The 21636-nt window shown below is 35.1% G+C and overlaps 1 protein-coding gene across 2 annotated transcripts in view; it reads right to left on the bottom strand.

Annotated features, from left to right (window-relative positions):
• Window positions 1-1688: 1688 nt before the first annotated feature.
• NAB1 (NGFI-A binding protein 1) overlaps window positions 1689-21636 on the bottom strand; it is a 48818-nt gene continuing 28870 nt past the window's right edge. Inside the window, exons 5-8 of one of the 2 annotated variants that reach the window (XM_024564013.4) lie at window positions 10887-10976; window positions 8864-9026; window positions 5989-6105; window positions 1689-4213 (exon numbers count right to left, since the gene is read on the bottom strand). In XM_024564013.4, the coding sequence (XP_024419781.2) occupies window positions 4125-4213; window positions 5989-6105; window positions 8864-9026; window positions 10887-10976 (459 nt within the window). In that variant the 3' untranslated portion in view covers window positions 1689-4124. The remainder of the gene's footprint in view (window positions 4214-5988; window positions 6106-8863; window positions 9027-10886; window positions 10977-21636) is intronic. The other variant, XM_045198296.2, reaches the window with a different exon arrangement.

Below are 21636 nucleotides of genomic sequence, written 5' to 3'. Positions count from 1 at the left end.
AAAATAAGAATCATCTTGCAGGGTCCTATAGTTAATAGCAAGGTTTCTGGACATTAAAACATTTTTTTATTAACTTTGTAGGCCCACTTGAGAATTTCACTTATGAGGACACCCACACATAATAACGAATAAATAAACTTGGATTCCCTGAAACACCACCCATGCACACAGCTGGACCATAAGGTGGTTTTTATTTAAATAGCAGCTACCATATTTGGTCATGTATTTCAAACTGTAACAGAACATTTGCTCAGTCCTAACTTCAGCTATTTACTAACTGAATTCACTTCCCGTAAGAGACAGACTTCCTAGTTTCATTAGGTTAATACCTTGGTTCAGTTTCTTTTGAAGACTCAGTGCAGTATTAAGTAGTAATAAACAAAGTAGGTATTATGTCAATAGCAAACCATATGTTAGGAAATCCTGTGCATATTTACTTAGGCTTTAAGTCTTAAATACCATCAACTATAATTGTAAAGATAAACTAGCTGCTAGAAACCTCGTAATCACTAAATTCTAAAGCTTTTACCCAAGTGGTTTTACTGATTAAGAACAGGAAAAAGCCCATTTTTTCTCCTGTCTTTTGACACATTCCATGGACTATCAAAAGAATTACTACCCTCTAAGAAGATCTAACTGGCATTCAGCTTCAAAATGAAATGGTAATTATTTCCTTTAAAAAGTGGCCTCAAAGCGAAACATACTACCACTATGGCTTTATATCACATCCTACTGCTTGCTCTCTGTTAAGTATCTCAGTCCTGGTCAATCTCTTCTGAGTCTCACTCACTAAATGGGCTTTCTTTCACCTGTAACATCGAATGCACTTAAATGTCAGCTCCTTATTCATCTCGAGTGTGTAACACACAAAAACTTGTATTTTTATCTGAGTGGTATTAATTTCAATTCAACTAGGCATTGGGTTCTCAAAGGGCAAGGATCATGTCATATTTCTTCTGTGGCCTTCACCCTCACCACATCAACTAGCACAGTGCTTGACACATTGAAGCTCTTCATCAATCTTCTAAGCTCATCAGTTAAAACTTCACTGCAGCCCTGGCCAGTGTGGCTCAGCTGGTTGGATCATCATCCCATAAGCTGAAAGGTCACAGGTTCAATTCCCAATCAGGGCACATGCCTTGGTTGCAGGTTCAGCCCAGTCCTGGAATGTACACATGTATGAGAGGCAACCTGTCAATGTCTCTCCCTCTCACCCCCTCTCTCTAAAAATCAGTAAGAATGTTCTCAAGTGGAAAAAAAAAACTTTGTTGCAAAGCTTTTGCTAACTTTCTGTGACAGGTTAGAGTTCAATTTCATATCAATAACCTAATATACTGAAGCCAAATCACATGAACACATTAAACATTAGTATACTATAAATGTTAAATCCCAACATTCCTTTCATTTATTAAATGCTTAGTTGGTTAGATAAAGTTTTTACAATGTCTTTGTGAACTTCTTGTTATAACACATTAAACTCTGATAGACCAGAGTCCACTGAGTACCTGTTTGCCAAATATCTTTCCAGGTATGAAGGCAGCTGACAATAATATTTAGCCTTGACTTAAGACGTAAGGCTCTGGTCCCTAAATCCCAAGCCCAGACCAAGTACTCAAAGAGAGAGGCAAAGTAGCTAATATCACCTACTGTGGAAAGTGCTATGTAGAAAGTTCTATAAACATAAATGCGTGAGGCACAGAAAATCTTTATTGCCACAGGAAGCAAGTGCACTCGTTCCACCTCACCAACAGCTTTAGGAGTCACCGAAACGCAGACTTCACATAATAAAATACAACACAGACTGAGGGAGAAATGGTCCCTTGTACTATATTGGCTGTAATACTGAGGTAACCAATTGACCTTGTTCAGTGAAAATACCTCTAACACAATGAAAAAATCAACCTGTTATAACATCCAATTCATATATACAATTCAAATAAAAATATATATTATTTGCTTCAATGTATAGCAAATTTAATACATTAGTGTTTACAAAATAAAAACTGTATTCTACTGAAATTTTTCTTGTGCTTCCCTCTTATCACTAAGCTTGAAAGACCAGAAAAGTATGGTGCTTAAGGAAACATTTATAGATTTAAAGATGCAGTTTGTGTGGCCATAAAAGATGGATAAATATTAGTTGGACAATTACAGCATCTTTTAAAAATGTTGCTTATTAAAATCTCCAAACTGGAACTATAAGACACAATTCTAAAAAACCCACAAAATTTCTCAAAATAGATTAGAATACAGGAAACGTTTCATGAAACTACTGAGATACTAACCAGTTCTATGGCTAATATTAAAAACTGAACAATCTATTTAAATCATATACATACTATTTCTATACACATTGAACAATACAACCACAATAATCAACCTCAAGCTAGCAACAAAGTTGCAAGATCCATAAAAAGCTTCTTCGGGGGCAAAACACTATGGTACAATTAAAACATTTAGGAAGGGAAAAAAGCCTTGTAATAGTATAAAGTTGTTTACTGGTGTTTCTACTGTAAAGCTATTCTACAAACAAAAATGAAAAAGTAATTATATATGTGACAGTGATTAGAGACTACAGTAGAGACATTTCATCTAACATTTGGCTGATGAATTTTAGTATCACGGATTATGACTTAATACTTTTAAACAGTTATGACCTAGAGCAGAACTGAGAACAAAAACTCCCCACATATTCCAAGTCAATATGTTCTTCTCAGCAACATCTGGGTTTAGATGAGTCTGGAGGAAGTAGGTAAAGCTGTAAATATCTTCTCCTCTTAAACCAACAGAAAAAATACAAGTTGGTAATAGCATTTTATTTTTTTTACTATGGATTCTAATGTGAAATTCTCATAAGTATGAACATACACTATTAACATTTAAGCACACCCCCACAATATGCACATAGCCCATTAAATAGGGGGAATTAAAATGTATTTCAAGTGAAAATTAATTTTTTAAAAAACTTGCATTCACAAATCTGAAAGGTGTACAAAAAGGAAATTATAAAATAAATAAAGAATATATGTCAACTGAACCACCATGGAAATATGCCTGCAAATGTGGATGTAGTGATTGTCCACACTTGTGAAGGTTTGGGTGGGAAGACATTCCCTAGGGAGAGCAATTTCGTTTCTCTGACTCCAGTATGTAGAGAAGAATTTCTGGATATAAAACGGTATTTACTTTATTATATATTACAGTCTTTGTTAACAGTCACCATCTTTATCACATTTAGGGTTAACTTACTATATCTTAATCTTCTTAACACATTCTGAAATAGCAATGTTTAAGTCAAGGCTTACACATCAGTCCACTTGTTTCAAGTTCTTTGTCCAAGTAATAGCTCCCTATTTTTGTTATATCTTAAGTAGCTATCATATAATGCAATCTGGGTCAACTAGGTAAGAAAGATTTTCTACTGTGTTTCTTACCTTTTTAACTTTACTCCAACATTTACTAATTGTGTACATGTACCCGATTAAGCCAGTAAAAAGAACATTTTACTACTATAAAGGACACATTTCCTATTAAACAAAATCAATTTCATCAAATATTAAATCCATAGTATTTTCCTTGGTTTAAACTGAGTGTTTGCTAAATTCCATTCTTCCAAAGTCACTTACAACCTTGCCAATAACTACATTACTTAAACTTTCTTTTTTATGACTGCAAAGATTCTAAACTCTGACATATAATAATATTTATGCTAAATACACTTAAAGTAGACAATGAAATTTCAAGTAAAATAAACTATATCCACATCTACTGGACCAAACAGGTCTCAACATCTAGATTTTACTTCTATAAATTACACAAACACATTGTACATTCTTAAATAATAAATGCTTACAATATTAATTTGTAAGCCTTTCCACATAAAATGACTTACACAGGAATGTGAATGGATCAATATTTCTGTTACAACATTCTTTAAATTTTTTCTTTTGTGGCTATTGTTCTGTCTTTCTGGTTTCCACAGACCACTGTATTAGTCCTTATGCTTTGGCTATGAAATCTGTTTGAGCTGAATGAGGCAACATTGGTTATTAAGGCTTATTTCTATGATGGAGCATTATCCTTAAAACTGATGCCATTTCCAAAGAACAGTGAGAAAATCACAGCTATCTTGAATCTTCAGGCTCTGTTTTAATGACTTTCTTTTCTAAAGTAAAAGCTGAGTGAGGGTAGTCTTTTAAAATTCCAAGGCTCTCTGTATAAAAATAGAAACACAAAGTGTATTGATACTTTAAATCAGTGGATCACAAAAAACAAACGCAAACAAACTTATAAAACAAACCCCCAAACTGCTCAGCAAATAGTATCAATTATTCATAATTCTGCAATTCCACATAAAAACTTTATAGAGTTGTGGTTAAAAGCTTGGATTCTGTATTTCAATTCCATGTCTGCCAATTATTAGCTGTATCTATCTCTGGGCAATTACATATTTCTCTAAGCATTAGTGTCTTCATCTATAAACTGGGGATAGTATCTCTATCCGGCAGTGTGAGAGTTACGTCATGAAATGCACGTTAAGCACTTAGCATATAGAACATATTTTTATTTAATGCTTGGTCCAATATGATAAATAATATATATAAAATAAAACCAGTCACTGATATACAACAAAGTTACTAGTCAAAATATTTATGACCAACAATGAGATAAAAAACATCTTCCATGTTTAAACATGGAACTTTTTTTAAAAAAAGATTTTATTTATTTATCATTAGAGAGAAGGGAAGAGAAGGAGAAAGAGAGGGAGAGAAACGTCAATGTGTGCTTGCCTCTCATGCGCCCCGTACTGGGGGCCCGGCCCACAACCCAGGCAGGTGCCCTGACTAGAAATTGAACCGGCGACCCTCTGGTTTGCAGCCCGCACTCAATCCGCTGAGCCACACCAGCCGGGGCCAAAACTATTTTTAAAAGTTTCTCTAGCCATGAAACATTAAGGTGTGAGAAAGAGGAATAAAAGAATGAAAACTCTACTTTTGTAAGCAATCATTCCTTGGAGTTATGCCTGTATTGTTATTTCAATCTCACACAAACTACAGAATGACAACAAAATGTAGTTAGTGTTTATGTGAGGTACTAATATACTGGGGGATACATTTACACACACACACACACACACACACACGCACTTTGAAAACGATTCTAGAAAGGTACCCAATACTAATAGCTTATCTGAAATTAAGCAGTTCAATTTATAAATTTACTCTCCCTATACAGAAACAGATTTTAAATTCAGCAAAGAGGAGTAATAAAAATAGCAGCTACCACTAATCTTGTCTAATCCTCATCACTACACTATGAGGGTGAAATTATTTCTATTTTACAGAAGAAGCAACTGACTTTAAGTGACTCCTAATTTTATTTTAACTTAAAGACTGAATGATATCAGATTCTCTCAAATGGTGTTGGTCTCTAACAGTTTAACTTTGTCTAACTTAACTCACTTTACTTGGGTAAAAATATGTAAACATCTAACTATAATAAGGAACAACTTATACTTTTATGGAGTTTGGTTTACTTCTGAACTATGAATATCATCTCCAAAATGCATATACATGAAATATTTAGATTCTGAAATTCATGTTTCTCAGCATGAGAGCAAACATGTAATCCATCAATTTCATGTTATGAAAGGCTGGAAAAGAAGACAGTTACATTACTCAAACCATCCATTTATTATTTGGTTTAAAATTTTGTATAAAAGTCACCATTCATGAAGAGCTAGTCAAAATAATCTTAACCTTCCTGAGATTTTCCCTGTCAACTCTTTGGAATACCAGGTTCTCAAAAAGACCAGCTATTATTAATGCCAATCTATTATTTCTTCCAAGGGGAGGAAAACTGATTAGTAACAACATTGTTAGTAATGACCTTTCTTGGGGGCGGGAGGGAACAGTGGGAGAAGAAGAATAGAACTTAAAGATGCTTAATTCAAGTTTTTCTCTCTCTAATCATATCCCACATTCTCACCTGATGAGTGGGACTTGGCCTCGCTGGAGTAAAGTCTATTCAGCTCCCCATCCACCACAAAATGATGGGGTTGTCTGTTCTGTATATTAGGCATTCGGAGATTCAAAGGTCTTTCTCCTAATGAAAAGGGGAGAAAAGGCAGTATGAATACTATTAAAAGCACACCATGGTTTTTCTTAAAAATTATTTCCACAAATTACCTCAACACTCCTTAAGAAAGTAGTAAGGAAAGTCAATAGGCACTACAGAATTTAAGTAATAATTGGAGAAATATTTTGTGAAATAATATAGGAGGAAAATGGCAATTCATGTTAGCCCCAAGGTTTACAATCCTGCCAGGACATTTTTAAGAGCTATCCATGAACTAAACAAAACACTGAGATTTTGAGTAAGCACTCCAACTTTGGCATATAATACATCCCTCCATAAGGCAGTTTTTTACTGGTATAACCATTTTGCCAAGGCATGTCATTAACCACATAATAACAAATACTAGAGGAACAGAGATGGCTTCAAGCCAATTGCCTATTATTAAAAACAATAACAAGACCTCTTGTAAATCCGTGAAAAAATAGAATTACCACAGATATGGTAAAAATGCTTTAAATACCAAAGCATATTCTGTCATGAACCTAAATCCATCACACTTAGCAAATTGCCACCCCACACTGAATTATCCTGGTGTTACAAATTAGTCATCAAAATCTTCCATTAATGCTTTTGCTTTCTTAACTGTTAAGTCTCAACTGTCAAGGAAAACTGAACAAGTTAAACAAAACCTCAACTAAAAAGTTTCTATAATGTTTTAAAAAGGAAGAATGTTCTCCACCAGTCTGATCTGCTGACAATGTATAATATTTTACTCTATAGTTGGTGAATGCTTAATACGGTATTCTTACTTAAAAAGAGATCTTACTTTTCTGACAACAGTAACCACTCTCTAGAAAGTATAACAATACATAAAAAAGGTCCTATAAAACTAGGTTTTCTTCAAACAGTTATTGCTATTTGAAACTAGAGGATACATTTCTATACTCATATACTGCACATCTCCTTCCACTAGTGTATGACCTCCAAGTAAGCAGGGATATTATCTTGTTCACTGCTGTATCTTCAGTGCCCAGAGGCATGCCTGGCACATAGGAGGTACTAAAAAAAAATTGTAGAGTGAGTGAATGACAATGACTTGAGATATTCTTCATGTGTGAATAAAGAAAAAAATGAAATAATTTTTAAAACAGTAAAAATACTCATAAATCATAGTTTCTAAACCTAAAAGTTTAAGAGGACAATTTCCAAAGAGCATACCATGCAAAATATTTTCACAGGGACTGCCGGACAATGTAAAGCCTGAAAGTAGACAAAATTTCTTCAGGTCTTTCCATTCTTATACTGTCTCTTAAAACCTCTGTGCTTAACAAAATACAACCAGAGACATTGAGGTTGGGAACAGTCTAGCAGTGGCCAGGGGGGAGTGGGGTGGGGACAGTGGGAAGAGGGGATTGCAGGAACTATTATGAAGGACACGTGGACAAAATCGGGGAGGATGGTGGGGGTGGGGGAGGGAAGGGGGTTCAGCTGGGGTGGGGGGGAGGGAAGGGGAGAAAAGGCATACAACTGTAATTGAATAACAATAAAAATTGAATAAAAATAAAAATAAACAAAAACAAAAACAAAAAAAACAAAAACAAAAACAAAAAAACCTCTGTGCTTGGTTGTAATACTTTGGGAAGCAGTCACCACATTCTCTTAGGAACCAAATATTACAAATTTCACAGACAAATCTGTTTTTTGAAGTCTAAAAAAATAAGAAGTTTTGATCTTCTAAAAATCTTTTAAAAAAGATCTCCTATAGAATCCATTTCTTTGAAAAAAATGGTATGTACAATCAGCTCTCTTTATCCACGGGTTCTGCATCTGCCGGCCAACTGCACATCAAAAATAGCTGGGGAAAAACTGTTGTTTTGTTGCTGACATGTAGTATGTAGTTAGGTCTATGATGGCTGCACCCATACTGAACATGTACAACACTTTTCCTTTTGTCATTATTCCCTAAACAATAGAGTGTAACAACTATTTGTACAGCATTTACATTGTATTAAGTACTATAAGTAATCTAGAGATGATTCAAAGTACACAGGAGGACATGTGAGGTTATATGCAAATACTATGCTGATTTATATGGGTCTTAAGCATCCAGATTTTGGTATCCACAGGGGGTCCTGAAACCAATCCTCTAGCCCCTATATTGATCGATACACAGGAACAACTGCACTATTTACATCTCCCGTTGCCACCCACCCTTTACAAGATACATATAAACTGTACATGACTGCTATTATTTAAGGATAAGGTTAAAAAAAACTTTAAAAATTAAATTTGCAGGGTGAGTTCTTTCCTTTTTTTGAAAAAGGGACAATTTGAAAACTAATTTTGAGAGAGAACCTGTAAGATAATTTACTAAAAATATCAAGATTTTAACATCAGCAATTCTTGTTTCTCTTTGAAGTGCACACAATAGCAGCTCTAAAGGTGTAGGTCTTTCTTTTTCTTTTTTTAAAAAAATTTTTAGTTATTCAATTACAGTTGTATGCCTTTTCTCCCCATCCCTCCACCCCACCCCAGCTGAACCCACCTCCCTCCCCCATCTCCACCCTCCCCCTTGATTTTGTCCATGTGTCCTTTATAGTAGTTCCTGTAATCCCCTCTCCTCACTGTCCCCTCCCCACTCCCCCCTGACTATTGTTAGATTGTTCTTAACTTCAATGTCTCTGGTTATATTTTGTTTGCTTTTTTCTTCTGTTGATTATGTTCCAGTTAAAGGTGAGATCATATGGTATTTGTCCCTAGGTGTAGGTCTTTCTAAGAGATTCACCTTGTCCATCAGAGTTATCGGAAGTCAAGCCATTAGGGCTGTGCTCTTCTGAGCTCTGCCTGTAAAGTCCTGTGGATAGTCTTCTTTCAGCATGCTGCAGTCTTTCATAGCCAGCTTGGGTGCAAAGGAACTCCATCTGCTTTGCCATTACCTTATCAGGCTGCTAGTAAGTAAAGCAAAAATAAAATCAGTAACTAAAACAATCCAGATTTTTTAATGGTTTAAACATGCCAATTTGAGACTGCAGCAAATATATTTAGGATTCATTAAAATTAGTTCACACTTCATGTGGTACACACATTTCATAAATATGCATAGATGTCTATATCATCACATAAAATGTTAGATTTTGTGCAAAAGAAAAAAAAAAGTCTTTTTGCTCAATCCCATAGGCAGAATTCCATTTCAGCCCAAAAGCAAAATAACTTTAGCTCTGTTTTCCAAAGTACTGAGTCCTCTGAAGATTTTTTAAGAGTATTTTATTTATTTATTTTTAGAGAGGGGAAGGGAAGGAGAAAGAGAGGGAGAAAAACATTGATGCGTGAGAGAAACATGGACCGTTTGCCTCTCACACACCCCTAATCAAGGACCTGGCCCAAAACCCAGGCATGTGCCCTGACCAGAAATCTAGCCGGCAGGCAACCTTTCAGTGTGTAGGACAAAGCCCAACACACTAGGCCACACCAGTTAGGGATGAAAGAGTTTTTTGAAAAAGGAACCTTACTGCCACAGCAACATCTGCTATAAGCTGCTTATAACACACAGGGAGGCTTGGCATTTTTATTTTAGGATTTGGCACTACACAGGCTCTGATATGATGACAGTACATTGGGGGAGAAAAGGTGTAAAATGGTTGTCCAGAAGAAGACAAACACACCTCCCATAAATATTAAACAATGCAAATTATGCAGAAAAACATCAGTGCCTACTTCATCATGGAATGAAATGGTAATATTTTCAACCAATCATAAAAAGACATGTTTTAAAATACACAATTAGTTGGTTAAAATATAAATTTCTCTCTGCATGTGTTTTTTAAGTTCCTTCTTTATGTACTGCTCTAAATTACTTATATGTAGAATCCAAAGCAGTGTATTGGTGACATTTTGTCAAAGAATAATAGTAAAATGTAGATACGAATCTTTACCATGCTATATAAAAGAGTAATACAAGGAAGTTGCTATATAAAATCATTTACAAACCATCCTGATGCACAAGAGTAAAAATCAGTTAAGTGAAATATGTTAATTTATAGAATAGGATAAAAGCTTATACTATTTTTCTGAATGCTCATAAATCAGATTAAAAGAAACAATAACTTCAATTCATTTGAATGTGTTACTAATTAATTGATAAAATAAGACTTCCAAGTGGGAAATGTATTTCTCATCCTCTTAACATGAAAAAACAAAACTTGGAACTACTAAATTTGACCAAAAGCAGCCACTGGGGCGAAGATTAACATGAATAAAATTACAGTGTTTTCTAAAAGGTGATGTTTGGAGAAATGACTTTTTAAAATGTTGATTTCAGTGTACACAATGAAATAATAGCAAAAGTACCTAGAGCTACATATTAATTTAACAATTTTTATTATACACTAATTGAAATTATTTAATAAAAGCTACAAAGTTGACAATTAATAGTTTATTGAAAACTCTGTACTATTTTATCTTAGAGTTGTATTTCACACGGACATGGTCAACATGTTAGCTGTTTTCCTGGTATCAAATTACTTCTTTTGAATTTTCTTTGGTAGAGAAGCTATCTTACTTCCTACAAAACTACAAAGAATAACTATCACTGTATCAGATTCTGTTTAAAAAGATTCTCTTCATAAACCAAATCAAACCAAGTTGTTATTGCTATCTTGTTGATACAGCTGTGGATCAGATGACACTCAAAGAACAACCAGATATAGAATTCACTCCTTGGATGCTTAAAACTGAAGCTCGTTTAAGCAGCCATTTATTTTTCAACCTACAGATATTATTATGAAATATTAACTGGTGGTTTATATTACCTGCGAACTAAGAGCAGCAAGTTCTTCACTCTTAGCTTTAGCTTGCTGGAAAAGGGTCTGCACAGAGTCCTGGAAATCTGGAAACCCATCCTGTAGATCAAAGAGTAAGTCCTTTTTACTTAGAGTTTGTAAATAAAATAAACATGTAATCAACAACTCAAAAAATAAAGCAAAGAAAACCACCTTAATCTTACTACCACAGTAATTGTGATTACGATTTTAATGTAAATATTTCATTTCAGTCTTTTATGGTACAACTACCTTGTTCTACTGTTTTAACCTCAGTAAAAACATAAATGAAAAAGATAAAAGGATTTATAGATCCACATTGTTTTATACTGAAAGGTAGAATTCATGATCATTGATAATAATGGTTATATAGTATTTCATATAACATTTCATCTAGTGATTTGACTATTTAATCACTCCCTTCATATCGGACATTTAGATTCTTTTCCTTACTTTTGGTATGAAAAACACTGCAAAAATATATTCACGGGAAGAGCATGTCACACAGTTTAGATTATCCAATACAAGCGATTCCCAGAAGTAGAATTACTGCACAGAGATGAACGTTTTTATGTCTTTCACATACTTTCTACAAGGGCCTTTAACTGGTTTGTTATACCACAAGCAATATATGACAGTTCTCCTGGGGGTTGTTGTTCTGTTAATTTTTGCCAATTTATATTTTTGTTTTGATATTCAAAATTTGTTTTAAATTTTATTTTGTGATTTCTTCTATTGCTATAGAGTTTAGGAAAGCATTCTGCTTTAGAGATTTGATAAGTATTCAAATTTACCCTCTAGTTTTTCTAAGCCTTTATTTTGTTGTTTGTTTTGTTTTTTAAATTTAACTCTTCTAACCCATGTGGAATTTATCTTGTTATACATAATGTGGTAAAGACCCAAAGAAAATTTTCTTTAAGGTGGTACCCAGTAATCTCAACCTAAATTTCTGAAGAATTTTTCCATGTTGACTTGTCGTCTCTCCTTTACCACTCACTGCATATGACAGACAACGGAGCTTTGGAATTAGAAACACCTGCATTCACGTTCCACTTCCACCACTTCAGCAGCTTTGTGAAACAGAATGAGTAACTTAACCTTTTTAAACTTTAGTTTCCTCATGAAAAATAAGGATAAGAAAACCTATCTATTAGGGTTGTTGTGAGGACCAAAAGAGATAAAGTAAGTGAAATAGTGCCTTTAGCATGTAATAACTGCCAAGGAAGTGTATCTATACATACTAAATTCTTGTATTAAACAGAGCCTATTCGGGGCACTCTACTCCTGGACAGCCCTGCAACTTAAACTATATCTATTTTACACAATACTTTATATATATTAGTGCAAACGTATCTACGACTTTCTTCACATTTTAAAAAAAAATTTTGATTGTTTGCTGTTCCACATGAAATTTATATGACTACAAAACATCATGGTATCATGTTTTAATAACTTCACTGAAAACTACCAAAGGATTCCTCAGAGAAATTGCCATTAACTTCTAAAACATTTCTCCCCTTGTTTGACAAGCTATATATTTACACCAAAGGGTGAAGCATTAAAAACCAAAGTTCTTACAATAACAATAGAAAAAGATATAATAACAAAGTATTTTTTTGCTTTGAAATATCTGATACTGACTGAAAAAATTTTCCCCATCAGGGTCTTTTCAAAAAATTACTTCTCTACTACCAACCTCATGTTTTCAAATATTTCATCTACCAAAACTTATTTCCTAAGTAATAATTTGCTATTTTTCAATTCAAAGCCATGAAGTGGAGAAAAGAGCAAATAAATTTGACATATTGATACAGTCATATGTAGCTTTATGGTGGGTTAATACCCACAATCAGCATTTTTAAAGTATTGAAAATAGTCACCTTTCTTGGCTGTTACATGTGATCAAGGACACTTGGCTTAAAGGAATGTATAGAAAGTAATCATGAACTGAGCTAGAATGAACTTTATACAAATGTATACAGTCTAAATATCTAAGTCATTTAATTTTTCTTGTCATTTAATTTTTCTCCTAAGGACTTATTTAGACCTAAAATTCCAACTTTCTCTTTAGCACCCTCTCTTTTAAGTTCTAAAGTTCAACGAGGTAAGCTAGTGGACTTAGAAAGCAACAATAAAGGCAGCTATCATTTTTTCTGGCACCTAGAATGTACCAGTTCCTGACTGTGTTCTGTATATTACATATATTATCTAATTTAATCCCCAACGCAAACACCAGGTTTCCCTCATTTTACAGCTACAGACATGGGCTTCCAATCCTGTGCTCAAACCATAAATTCCTAGAGTTACCACCCTTTATGAAACTCACAACAGTAAATACAGGCATTTCTCTTACAGTGTGCTTTTCATAAACTCCACTGGTTTAACTCTGTGAGTTTAAAATCCAATTCTACCACTTATTTGCTGTGATACTGGACAGAATATTTCCTCTTTCTGTGTCTGTTTCCCCATCTATAAAATGGAGATAAACAACAGTACACAGCTAACTATAGAAGCATTTTAAGAAAACAAAAAATTCATGAAAAAACACTTAGTATGATGTTTTAGCACATAGAAATTACATACTAAAAGTTTGCTACTGATATTTATTAAGGTTCTCCTAAAAACCATCAGATTTAACCAGAGTAAAATAGATAGTATGCTACGTTACTTACTGTATCTCTATGATACTGGGGAAATATGAATAGATAAATTTTAGGGATATTTACACCATATTAGACATCTTAGAGGAAGAGTAGGAAATAGGCATTTAACACTAAAACCAGCAAGAGAGTATTGACTATATTGTTGAGGAACTGTTTTAACAAAAAGAACAATGGAAAACTGGAAACACCTGTTTATTCATTCAACAAAAATATCTTGTTTACCTAACAGGTTCTACACTCTGTACTCAATCAAGGCTGGGGATACGACAACTCTTGCCCTGCTGACAAATACACCCTAGAGTGGGAAACAAAGACACCCAGAGCAGAGCAGAGGGCACTGTTTAGGGAAGGCTAGAGGGTGTGACACCTAGTCTGAGACTTGAAAGAAGAGAGTGTCTCTAGGGTAGGAGAGCAGTTTATAAAGAGGCCTGAAGGTAAAAGAACAGGATACACCAGAGAAGTTAAAAAAATAATTAATATAGGTAACATAGGGAACGCACTGAGAAACAGGGAGTGGTGAGAGAAGCAGCTGTATACACAGGGCCAAATTTTGTGAGGCCATGTAAACCATGTTAAGAATTTTAGTTTTTATCTTAAATGCAAAGTGAAGACATGGAAGGTCTCAAGGAAGAGACTAACTAGGTCTCCATTTTAGCAAATTTAACCCAATCTGATGTGATGGAGACAGTGGAGTAGGGGTGGTTCAAGGATGGTGGTAAGGAACTGGTCAGAGGGCTTCAATCGGAGACTGAAAATGGTGGCCTAGCCCTGGACAGTGACAGATACAACAGAGAAATACACGAATTCCTGAGATAGGGCTTTAGCAACCAGGAATTTGGTAGTAACATTCATTAGAATAAGAAACTCAGGACCAGGAAGGAGGCTTGTACCAGGCGAGGACCCCTGGTATCTCAGAATGAGAAAGAAATGATCTAGTCGTACGTTAGGAACTAGATGTGTGATCTCAGGCAAAAAAGTTAAGCTCATTATTTCCAGTGTCCCCAATTTTTAAATGGAGATGAAACATTCTGCATTATCTGCGCAATGGAGATTTGTGGGGATTAAATAAAGCAATGCAAATGGTAAATCTTTGAAAAGTGTACATTGCTATACAAAAATATATGGTGGCACCACTGGCAGGATCATTCAAGCACAAAAACATAGAAAAACTGGAAGGGGGAATGTCAAACTCTATATGTGGAAGTTTTTGGAAAATAGACACTGCTTCCTCACTAATAAAGAGAAATAAAGGCACAAAATAAGCAATAAATACCAGTAAGTAATCAGCGGCCCTTGCAACTGAGCACATTAGTCATTCTGATTTTCTCCCACAGTCTCTGATAGTTCACTGTGGATGGGAAAACTGCAGGATTGAGTAGCTCTCACTTCTTGACATTATAAAGTAGGTTTTAGGAACCCAAAATATACGACTTAGAAATAAAAGTGAGAAAAGTGAGAATATTACCAAGAAATGGTCTCTTTCACATTATGTTTGGTACAGGACTTTTGTTATATCTCTCAAACTTTTTTTCCCAGGAACCAGCTGTACTATGCTACGAACAATTTATCTTCATGTCATATTCTTGGCGGCTGCCATTAATCACAGTGTTCCCTTACTGGCAAAGACTCTGAGTCTGAGAACTGAGAAAATAAAAGATACAGGCAGAGATGCTATTTGTGACCTAATTACTCTTATCCCATTGGTCTCCACCCCTATTCCTCCTCAACCTTCCCACCAAATACTAGCAAACTGCTTTAAAGTTACTGCTTAGCTGTCTTTAAAATAACTTGTTCCAGCAGATGTTCTTAGCCTCACACGTGCATTTTCCTTTTTTCTACTCACACTTTCTATATGAATAGCAGATTGTAATGCTTCTGTTTTTCTGATCCAGAGGGGAAGAATCTACATCAAATTAGACCAGCTTTCTTTTCAACAAGCTTAGTAATAGTGTAGGTGGATTTTGACCCTCCTCCTCCACCTTCCTCATGCTGCCACCCCCACCCCACTGGATCTGCTAGCAGATGTTTCCTCTTAAGTCTTTCTTCTTCAAACCCCAATTCTCTGACTTTCTGGTCTCTATTAACAAACTTCATTTCTTTCACCCATTTATCTCTGATTGCTTTGCACTCCCAGCCCACACAGGATCAAGAATGCTGTCACCTCCCATCTCTTTGCCTAGTCTCCAGCAATTTCAGTGAAAGAAGAAAATTTACAGATGAGATATGAACAGTTAACAGCCTGTCTAGTCAGCTACCATCGCCAATCCTGAGACTGGTTGTTTTACAGATTCTTCCTCTCCTTCTAAGATACTATCACTTGTAACATTAAAGGTAATAACAGGGTTTGTTCATGGAACACAGTATGTTCTTAATGAAAAAGGTTATCAACTAAATCTACTTTTAAATAATGTTTCCAAAAAATGAGGGGAAAGCAAGAGTGCCAGGGCCTTTGGCTCTTGATTTTTCAATTCCTTTAACTAGTTATAAACTGTCTTAAATACTTTCTGTCATAGGTACAATATAAATAAATCAAACTAATGTTTTTTTTAATACTGTTTATCTTCTCAATAGTTTTTCCTCATTTAAAACAATTAGTATGTCAAATGATAATGTCTTATATTTATATTAAATTTTTATAATTTATGTTGTTTATATTGTTTATAGTATAACTTATATTGATACGTTTTCTACTCAAGCCTTATTAATTATTTATTGTATAAGTTTCCTTGGATATGGAAACGGTAACTGCCACCCTTTCCCCCTTCTTCAAAGATTACCAGTCCTCAGCATATTTTGCCCTTCATTCCATACCAGTAGGAAGAAAAGTATAATCTCAATAGTGTTTTTCACACCTAAGGTGCTTTGTGAATGTCCATCAGCACCCAGGAAGGTTGTATTGCTTTGAAGTTTAGGAGGCAGATGTAGATTTGAAGCTCCTGTCTCTGCTACTAGATAGCAATATGGCAACTTGGACAAGTGACTGAGCTTTTCTGGGTCTTTCCTTTGCTGTAAAATGGAAATCATAAAACCTCCATATTCGGTAGACAAGAAGGCATGTGATAATGAATTTCCCCTAGAGGGACAGACATATAAAGGATTCAATAAACAGTAGTTATTTTTACAGTGGCCCCAGCAGTTATTTTTACAATTACAAAATATTTTTACAAATCTGAGGTCTCTGACAAAAAAGAATAAACATAATCCACATTCATTTTAGCTGAAAGTGGACTCACACATAGGGTAGGCATCCCAAGTGGACAAGCTATTCATCTAGCCTGGGCAGAAATATTCCCAAACCTCGCTCGCTAACACTGAGGGTTGAAGAGGAGCTTTTCGTTAGAGGCCTCATTCTAAGTGATGGGTTATCCTAAGGCTTCCCCAAGCTAGCAGACTTTTTTCTTCTGTGTCTATCTCATACATTCTAGGAATTATAAAGTTCAAAATCCTGTTTTTTAAATGTCTAATATGCCCTGTAGGAGGCAGTATTTCAGGACAATAGATTATTCTGAATACTTTAACACATGTACACTGATTAAACAACCACCACCACCCAAACCACCAAATAAATAGCTAACTATCCCTAGCGGGAAGAACCTACAACATCATAAGAAAAATCAGACATGGATTTTAGAACTTCATTCCATCCAACTTTTCAGAAAGAGATACGGAAAATAAAGCATTTAGCAACAAGAAAACATCTTATTGAGCTTAACAAGGCACTAATTTTATTAGTGTATCATATATACTGATAATGGCGTGGAAAAGTTTTTCTTTCCCTTATATATCTCTTATGATGTCGTTGCTATTTTATCTACTGGGCATTACATTTCTTTTTGTTTGCTGTAAAATTATCTTTAAAATGAAAAAAAGTCAGCAATTTGGCATGTATGATCATATGTCACTGTCAAGGATTTTGGAAAAATAAGGATGAAAAGAGAAAAAAGGTGTCTCATTAATTTGGGTCTAGTAATTAGTACTCTGTTATACTTTACAGAGAGCTAAGTTTACCATTTTATTCCTTTCTTTTAATAGAGAATTAATAAGCTAAGACTCACAAAAGAAATATTCTAATGAAATAAGAGAAACAAGTAAGTTCAAAGAATTCTAAAGTCTAATTTTACTTATGAAGTCCTTTGTGTCACTCATATATTCTGGACAAACTGGTCTCGATGTTCTTGAAACACACATAGTATTTTCTTACCCCTCTGTCTTTGCCCATGCTAGTGTATGTTTGTAATGCCCCTCCACCCTCCAGCCCACATTCGTACCTTCTGAAATCCTACCCTTCTTTTAAATTGCAGCTCAAATGATATCTCCTCAATAGAACCTCCCCTAATCTCTTCTCATGCCAGAAATTCTCCCCCTCCCCAGTGGCCACACAAACAGTAGACACAAGCAAAGCACTAATGTGTGGTGAAAAGTCTTAAGGAAGTAGTAGTAACCCTCTACTGCTAATACTAACTACCTCCATTTCAGCTTCCAAAACCAAATGAATAGCTGTAGTATCTCAAATTTTACTTAAGAGTATACAAAATAATTTAGACCAATGATTTATGCCAATACGGTATATTTTGAAGAGAATTCCACTATATAATGTGTAGGTATACACACATACATAACACACATACACTATGAAGAGATACTGATGCCCTGCAATACCTAAGTTCCTTTAAAAAACTAAGTAAAAATAAAACAGAATTAAAAATCAACAAAAAAAAGTAAACTACTGTCCTAAATTCAAAGCTAAAATCCCTATTTAGTTCTGGGAAACAAAATGAAGTGTTTAGTGTCTACAAGAGCACTTAAAGAAGCTTGGGATTGATTAGTCACTTGTTTTATTTAGAAAGGGTTAGAGCTGTTATTCACAGAAAGGAACCACTGATTATCTTAATTCTAAATTCAGAACTGTTCAAAGAGCTTTGTGAACTCCAGTAAAACAATAAATTTATCATATAGATCTCTAATTCCATTATCATTAGGGAATATATTTAAAGGAATAGAAGGGCCTCATCTAATGCTACAACCCAATACTCTAAGCTACTAAAAAGAAACTCAAAATACTGTAACTGGATACAAAACACATTTTGCTTAAATTTCAGATCAGGGCCATTCAGAGAGTCAGAAAGACTTATCAATACAGCCTAACAAGAAAAACTAAAGCTCAAACAGTCCACGAGATTTGTGATCTCAAACTTCAATGTTCAATAGTGATCTCTGAAGCTAGACAAAAAGGAAAGTGGAGTTTCAATGTGAGAGCAGCCTGAACCTTGATCATATTAAGGGCCAATGGGAGAAAGAGATGTGGACATAATTTCTAGTGTAGCAGCTGACTGACTACCTTTACTGGCCACTGGGTAGGTTTTGTACCTTCTTTCCTCTAAATCCTCCAATGGCACATGCGTTCTTAGCAGTTTCTGAGTTTACCTGCCTTTCCTTTCAGGGGCAGAGGCACTAACAGCTATATCCACAGGGAGCCTCTCTTACTTGTTATCTTGGGTGCAATAGAATAAAACTATTCCACTAGTTAAGATCAATTTTCAATGGCCTTTTAGATAATTTCAAAATACCTTTTGAGGGGTATCCAAGGCAACCCATCTTAACCATTACTCCAGAGTTAACAGTGAGGCTGATTACAAACATAAGCACAGTTTTTTAAAAAAATGTGCCCTTTTTGGACAGAGTTCTTCTTTGAGAACCACTGGTTTAGGCTAAAGATTTTAGAAGTCAAATATGCTTATTCACAGACAGTCTTTACTTCATGCAACAGATTTTATTAAGTGCCAGTTAAGTGTAGTCATTACTATAAATTCAGTATAACATAGTGGATAAACAGATAAAAGCTCGATTCATATTTAATGAAGCAGACTGATAATAAATTAAAAACAAATATACAACAGTTCCAGATACTGGTAAGTGTTAGGAAAACAAACTAAACAAACCATGAGTATGAGCCTAAATGTGATTTTGGGGTAAGGGTGTTCCGTTTAGAAAGGGAGACAGTGAAGTCAGAGGGAACTCTCAGCCATGAGCTGAAACCATGTGAAAATCTCAAGATCTAGGTAGGAATAACAGTGAGTGCTGAGGCACAAATGAGTTTAGCATGTTCCAGATACTGAAAATTGGTTCATGTAGCCGGGACACAGTAACAGTAACACCACATGCCCTGGCCAGGTGGCTCAGTTCGTTGGAGCATTGCCCCCTTACACCAAAAGGTTGCGGGTTTGATTCTTGGTCAGAGCACATACCTTGGTTGTGGGTTCAATCCCTGGTCAGGGTGCATACAGAAGGCAACCAATCAATGTCTCTCCTTCTTTAAAATCAATAAAAATATCCTTAGGTGAGAATTAAAAAAAAAAAAAAAAAGAATAGGGAAATGTGGTAGCAGATGAGGTTAGAGATACAAGCCAGAGTTGGATCATGTAGGGTTTTAGATGCCTCAAGAGAAAGTGTAGATTTTAAGAAAGGGATTTATGTTTTTAAAAGATAACTGTGGCTTTGGTATAAATGAAAGACTGTTCCATATAAAAGGATGCTTAGTAAGAATAATTTGATGATGGATATTTAGGATAGTCAAAAACATAGCCTATTTTCTTTAACAGATGGCTAAGAGTACTGACCCCTATTCTCCTACCCAAGAAAAAAAGAAAGGCGTCACTTGACTTCAAAATAGCTACTCTGCCACACACTGACTTGTAAAAAAGTGCCCCTATATTCACAGAGCCCCCAGTGGATGCCTAAAAATGCAGATAGTACTGAACCTTGTATGTAGTGTTTTTTTCCTATACATATACATCTATGATAAAGTTTAATTTATAAATTAGGCACAGTAAAAGATTAACAATAATAACTACTAATTTAGAAAGGACAATTATAACCATATACTGCAATAAAAGTTATGTGAATGTGCTCTCTCTCTCCATTAATTTTTATATTTTTTCAGCCTGAACCTTTCCTAAATCTGTGTAACCATCCCTTACCTGCAGTAAATGGCCTGGTGTCACTCATTTTAGGGGCTCCCCTACTGAAGTCTTCGTATAGGCTCAATGCTTTCTGGCACAACACACTGCCATCAGCTGAAACACATTTTCTGTTCATGTCTTCCACCCATGAATTTAATGCCTTTTCCATCTTATCTAAGCCCTTATCACATTCTGTGGCCATAACTTTTGCACCTTAAGGTACGACAGCAAAATTAACACAAATTTCTTTTTCCTACCCCACAACTTCATGGATTAAAAAAATCCGTTCTTACTGTAAATCTTAGCAACATCAGCATACTTTTTTTCTTTCCTTAGTAAGTCAGGAACTTCCACCTTTTCACTTAAAGGAAGCACTTCATAGCTTCTCTCTGGCATATCTGAACTGCCAGTATCACTACTCTTGCACTTGGGGGCCATTATTAAGTAAAATAAGGGTAACTTGAATACAAAGACTGTCATATAGCAATAATCAATCTGATAATCTAGAGAGTTACTAAGTGACTACTGGGCAGACAGTATGCACAGCATGGAAACACTGGACAAAGGGATGTTTCATGTCTTAGGTGGGACAGAGCAAGACTCCATCATGCTACTCAGAATGGTACGGAATTTAAAACTTATGAATTGTTTATTCCTGGATTTTTCCATTTAATCTTTTTGGACTGCAGTTGACTGTGGGTAACTGAGACCACAGGTAACTGAAACTGTGGAAAGCAAAAACATAGCTGGGGTAGGGGGACTACTGTATTCAATCCAAATTAAGGAACAGTAATTCTGAAACTATCCTATAGTTCTGAGAGCCCTAAGAAAAGCATATTTTTCTTGCTCAATTCCCACCTTACCAGTGGCAGGCCGAAAATGCGGAGGACAGCCTCAACCGTGATCCTCTAAAAGGGGCTTTAATTACAGGGAAGTCTCCATAATTTGCACCCACTAAACTGTAATTCCCTTCAGAGAGAATGTAAAGATATTAAATCTTAGCTCTTCAAAAAAATTTGACACAATGATTAAATTTGTAAATATTATTAAAAAAATAGTTTAACCAGCACGGTTTTAAATCTGTAAAAAACACCTATTTACAAATCAACCTTTGGTAAA

The sequence above is a fragment of the Desmodus rotundus genome, chromosome 2 (assembly GCF_022682495.2).
Source record: "Desmodus rotundus isolate HL8 chromosome 2, HLdesRot8A.1, whole genome shotgun sequence".
Classification (NCBI taxonomy): domain Eukaryota; kingdom Metazoa; phylum Chordata; class Mammalia; order Chiroptera; family Phyllostomidae; genus Desmodus; species Desmodus rotundus.
The sequence above is the reverse complement of the archived record's forward strand: the minus strand, read 5'-3'. Positions and strand labels throughout refer to the sequence as shown.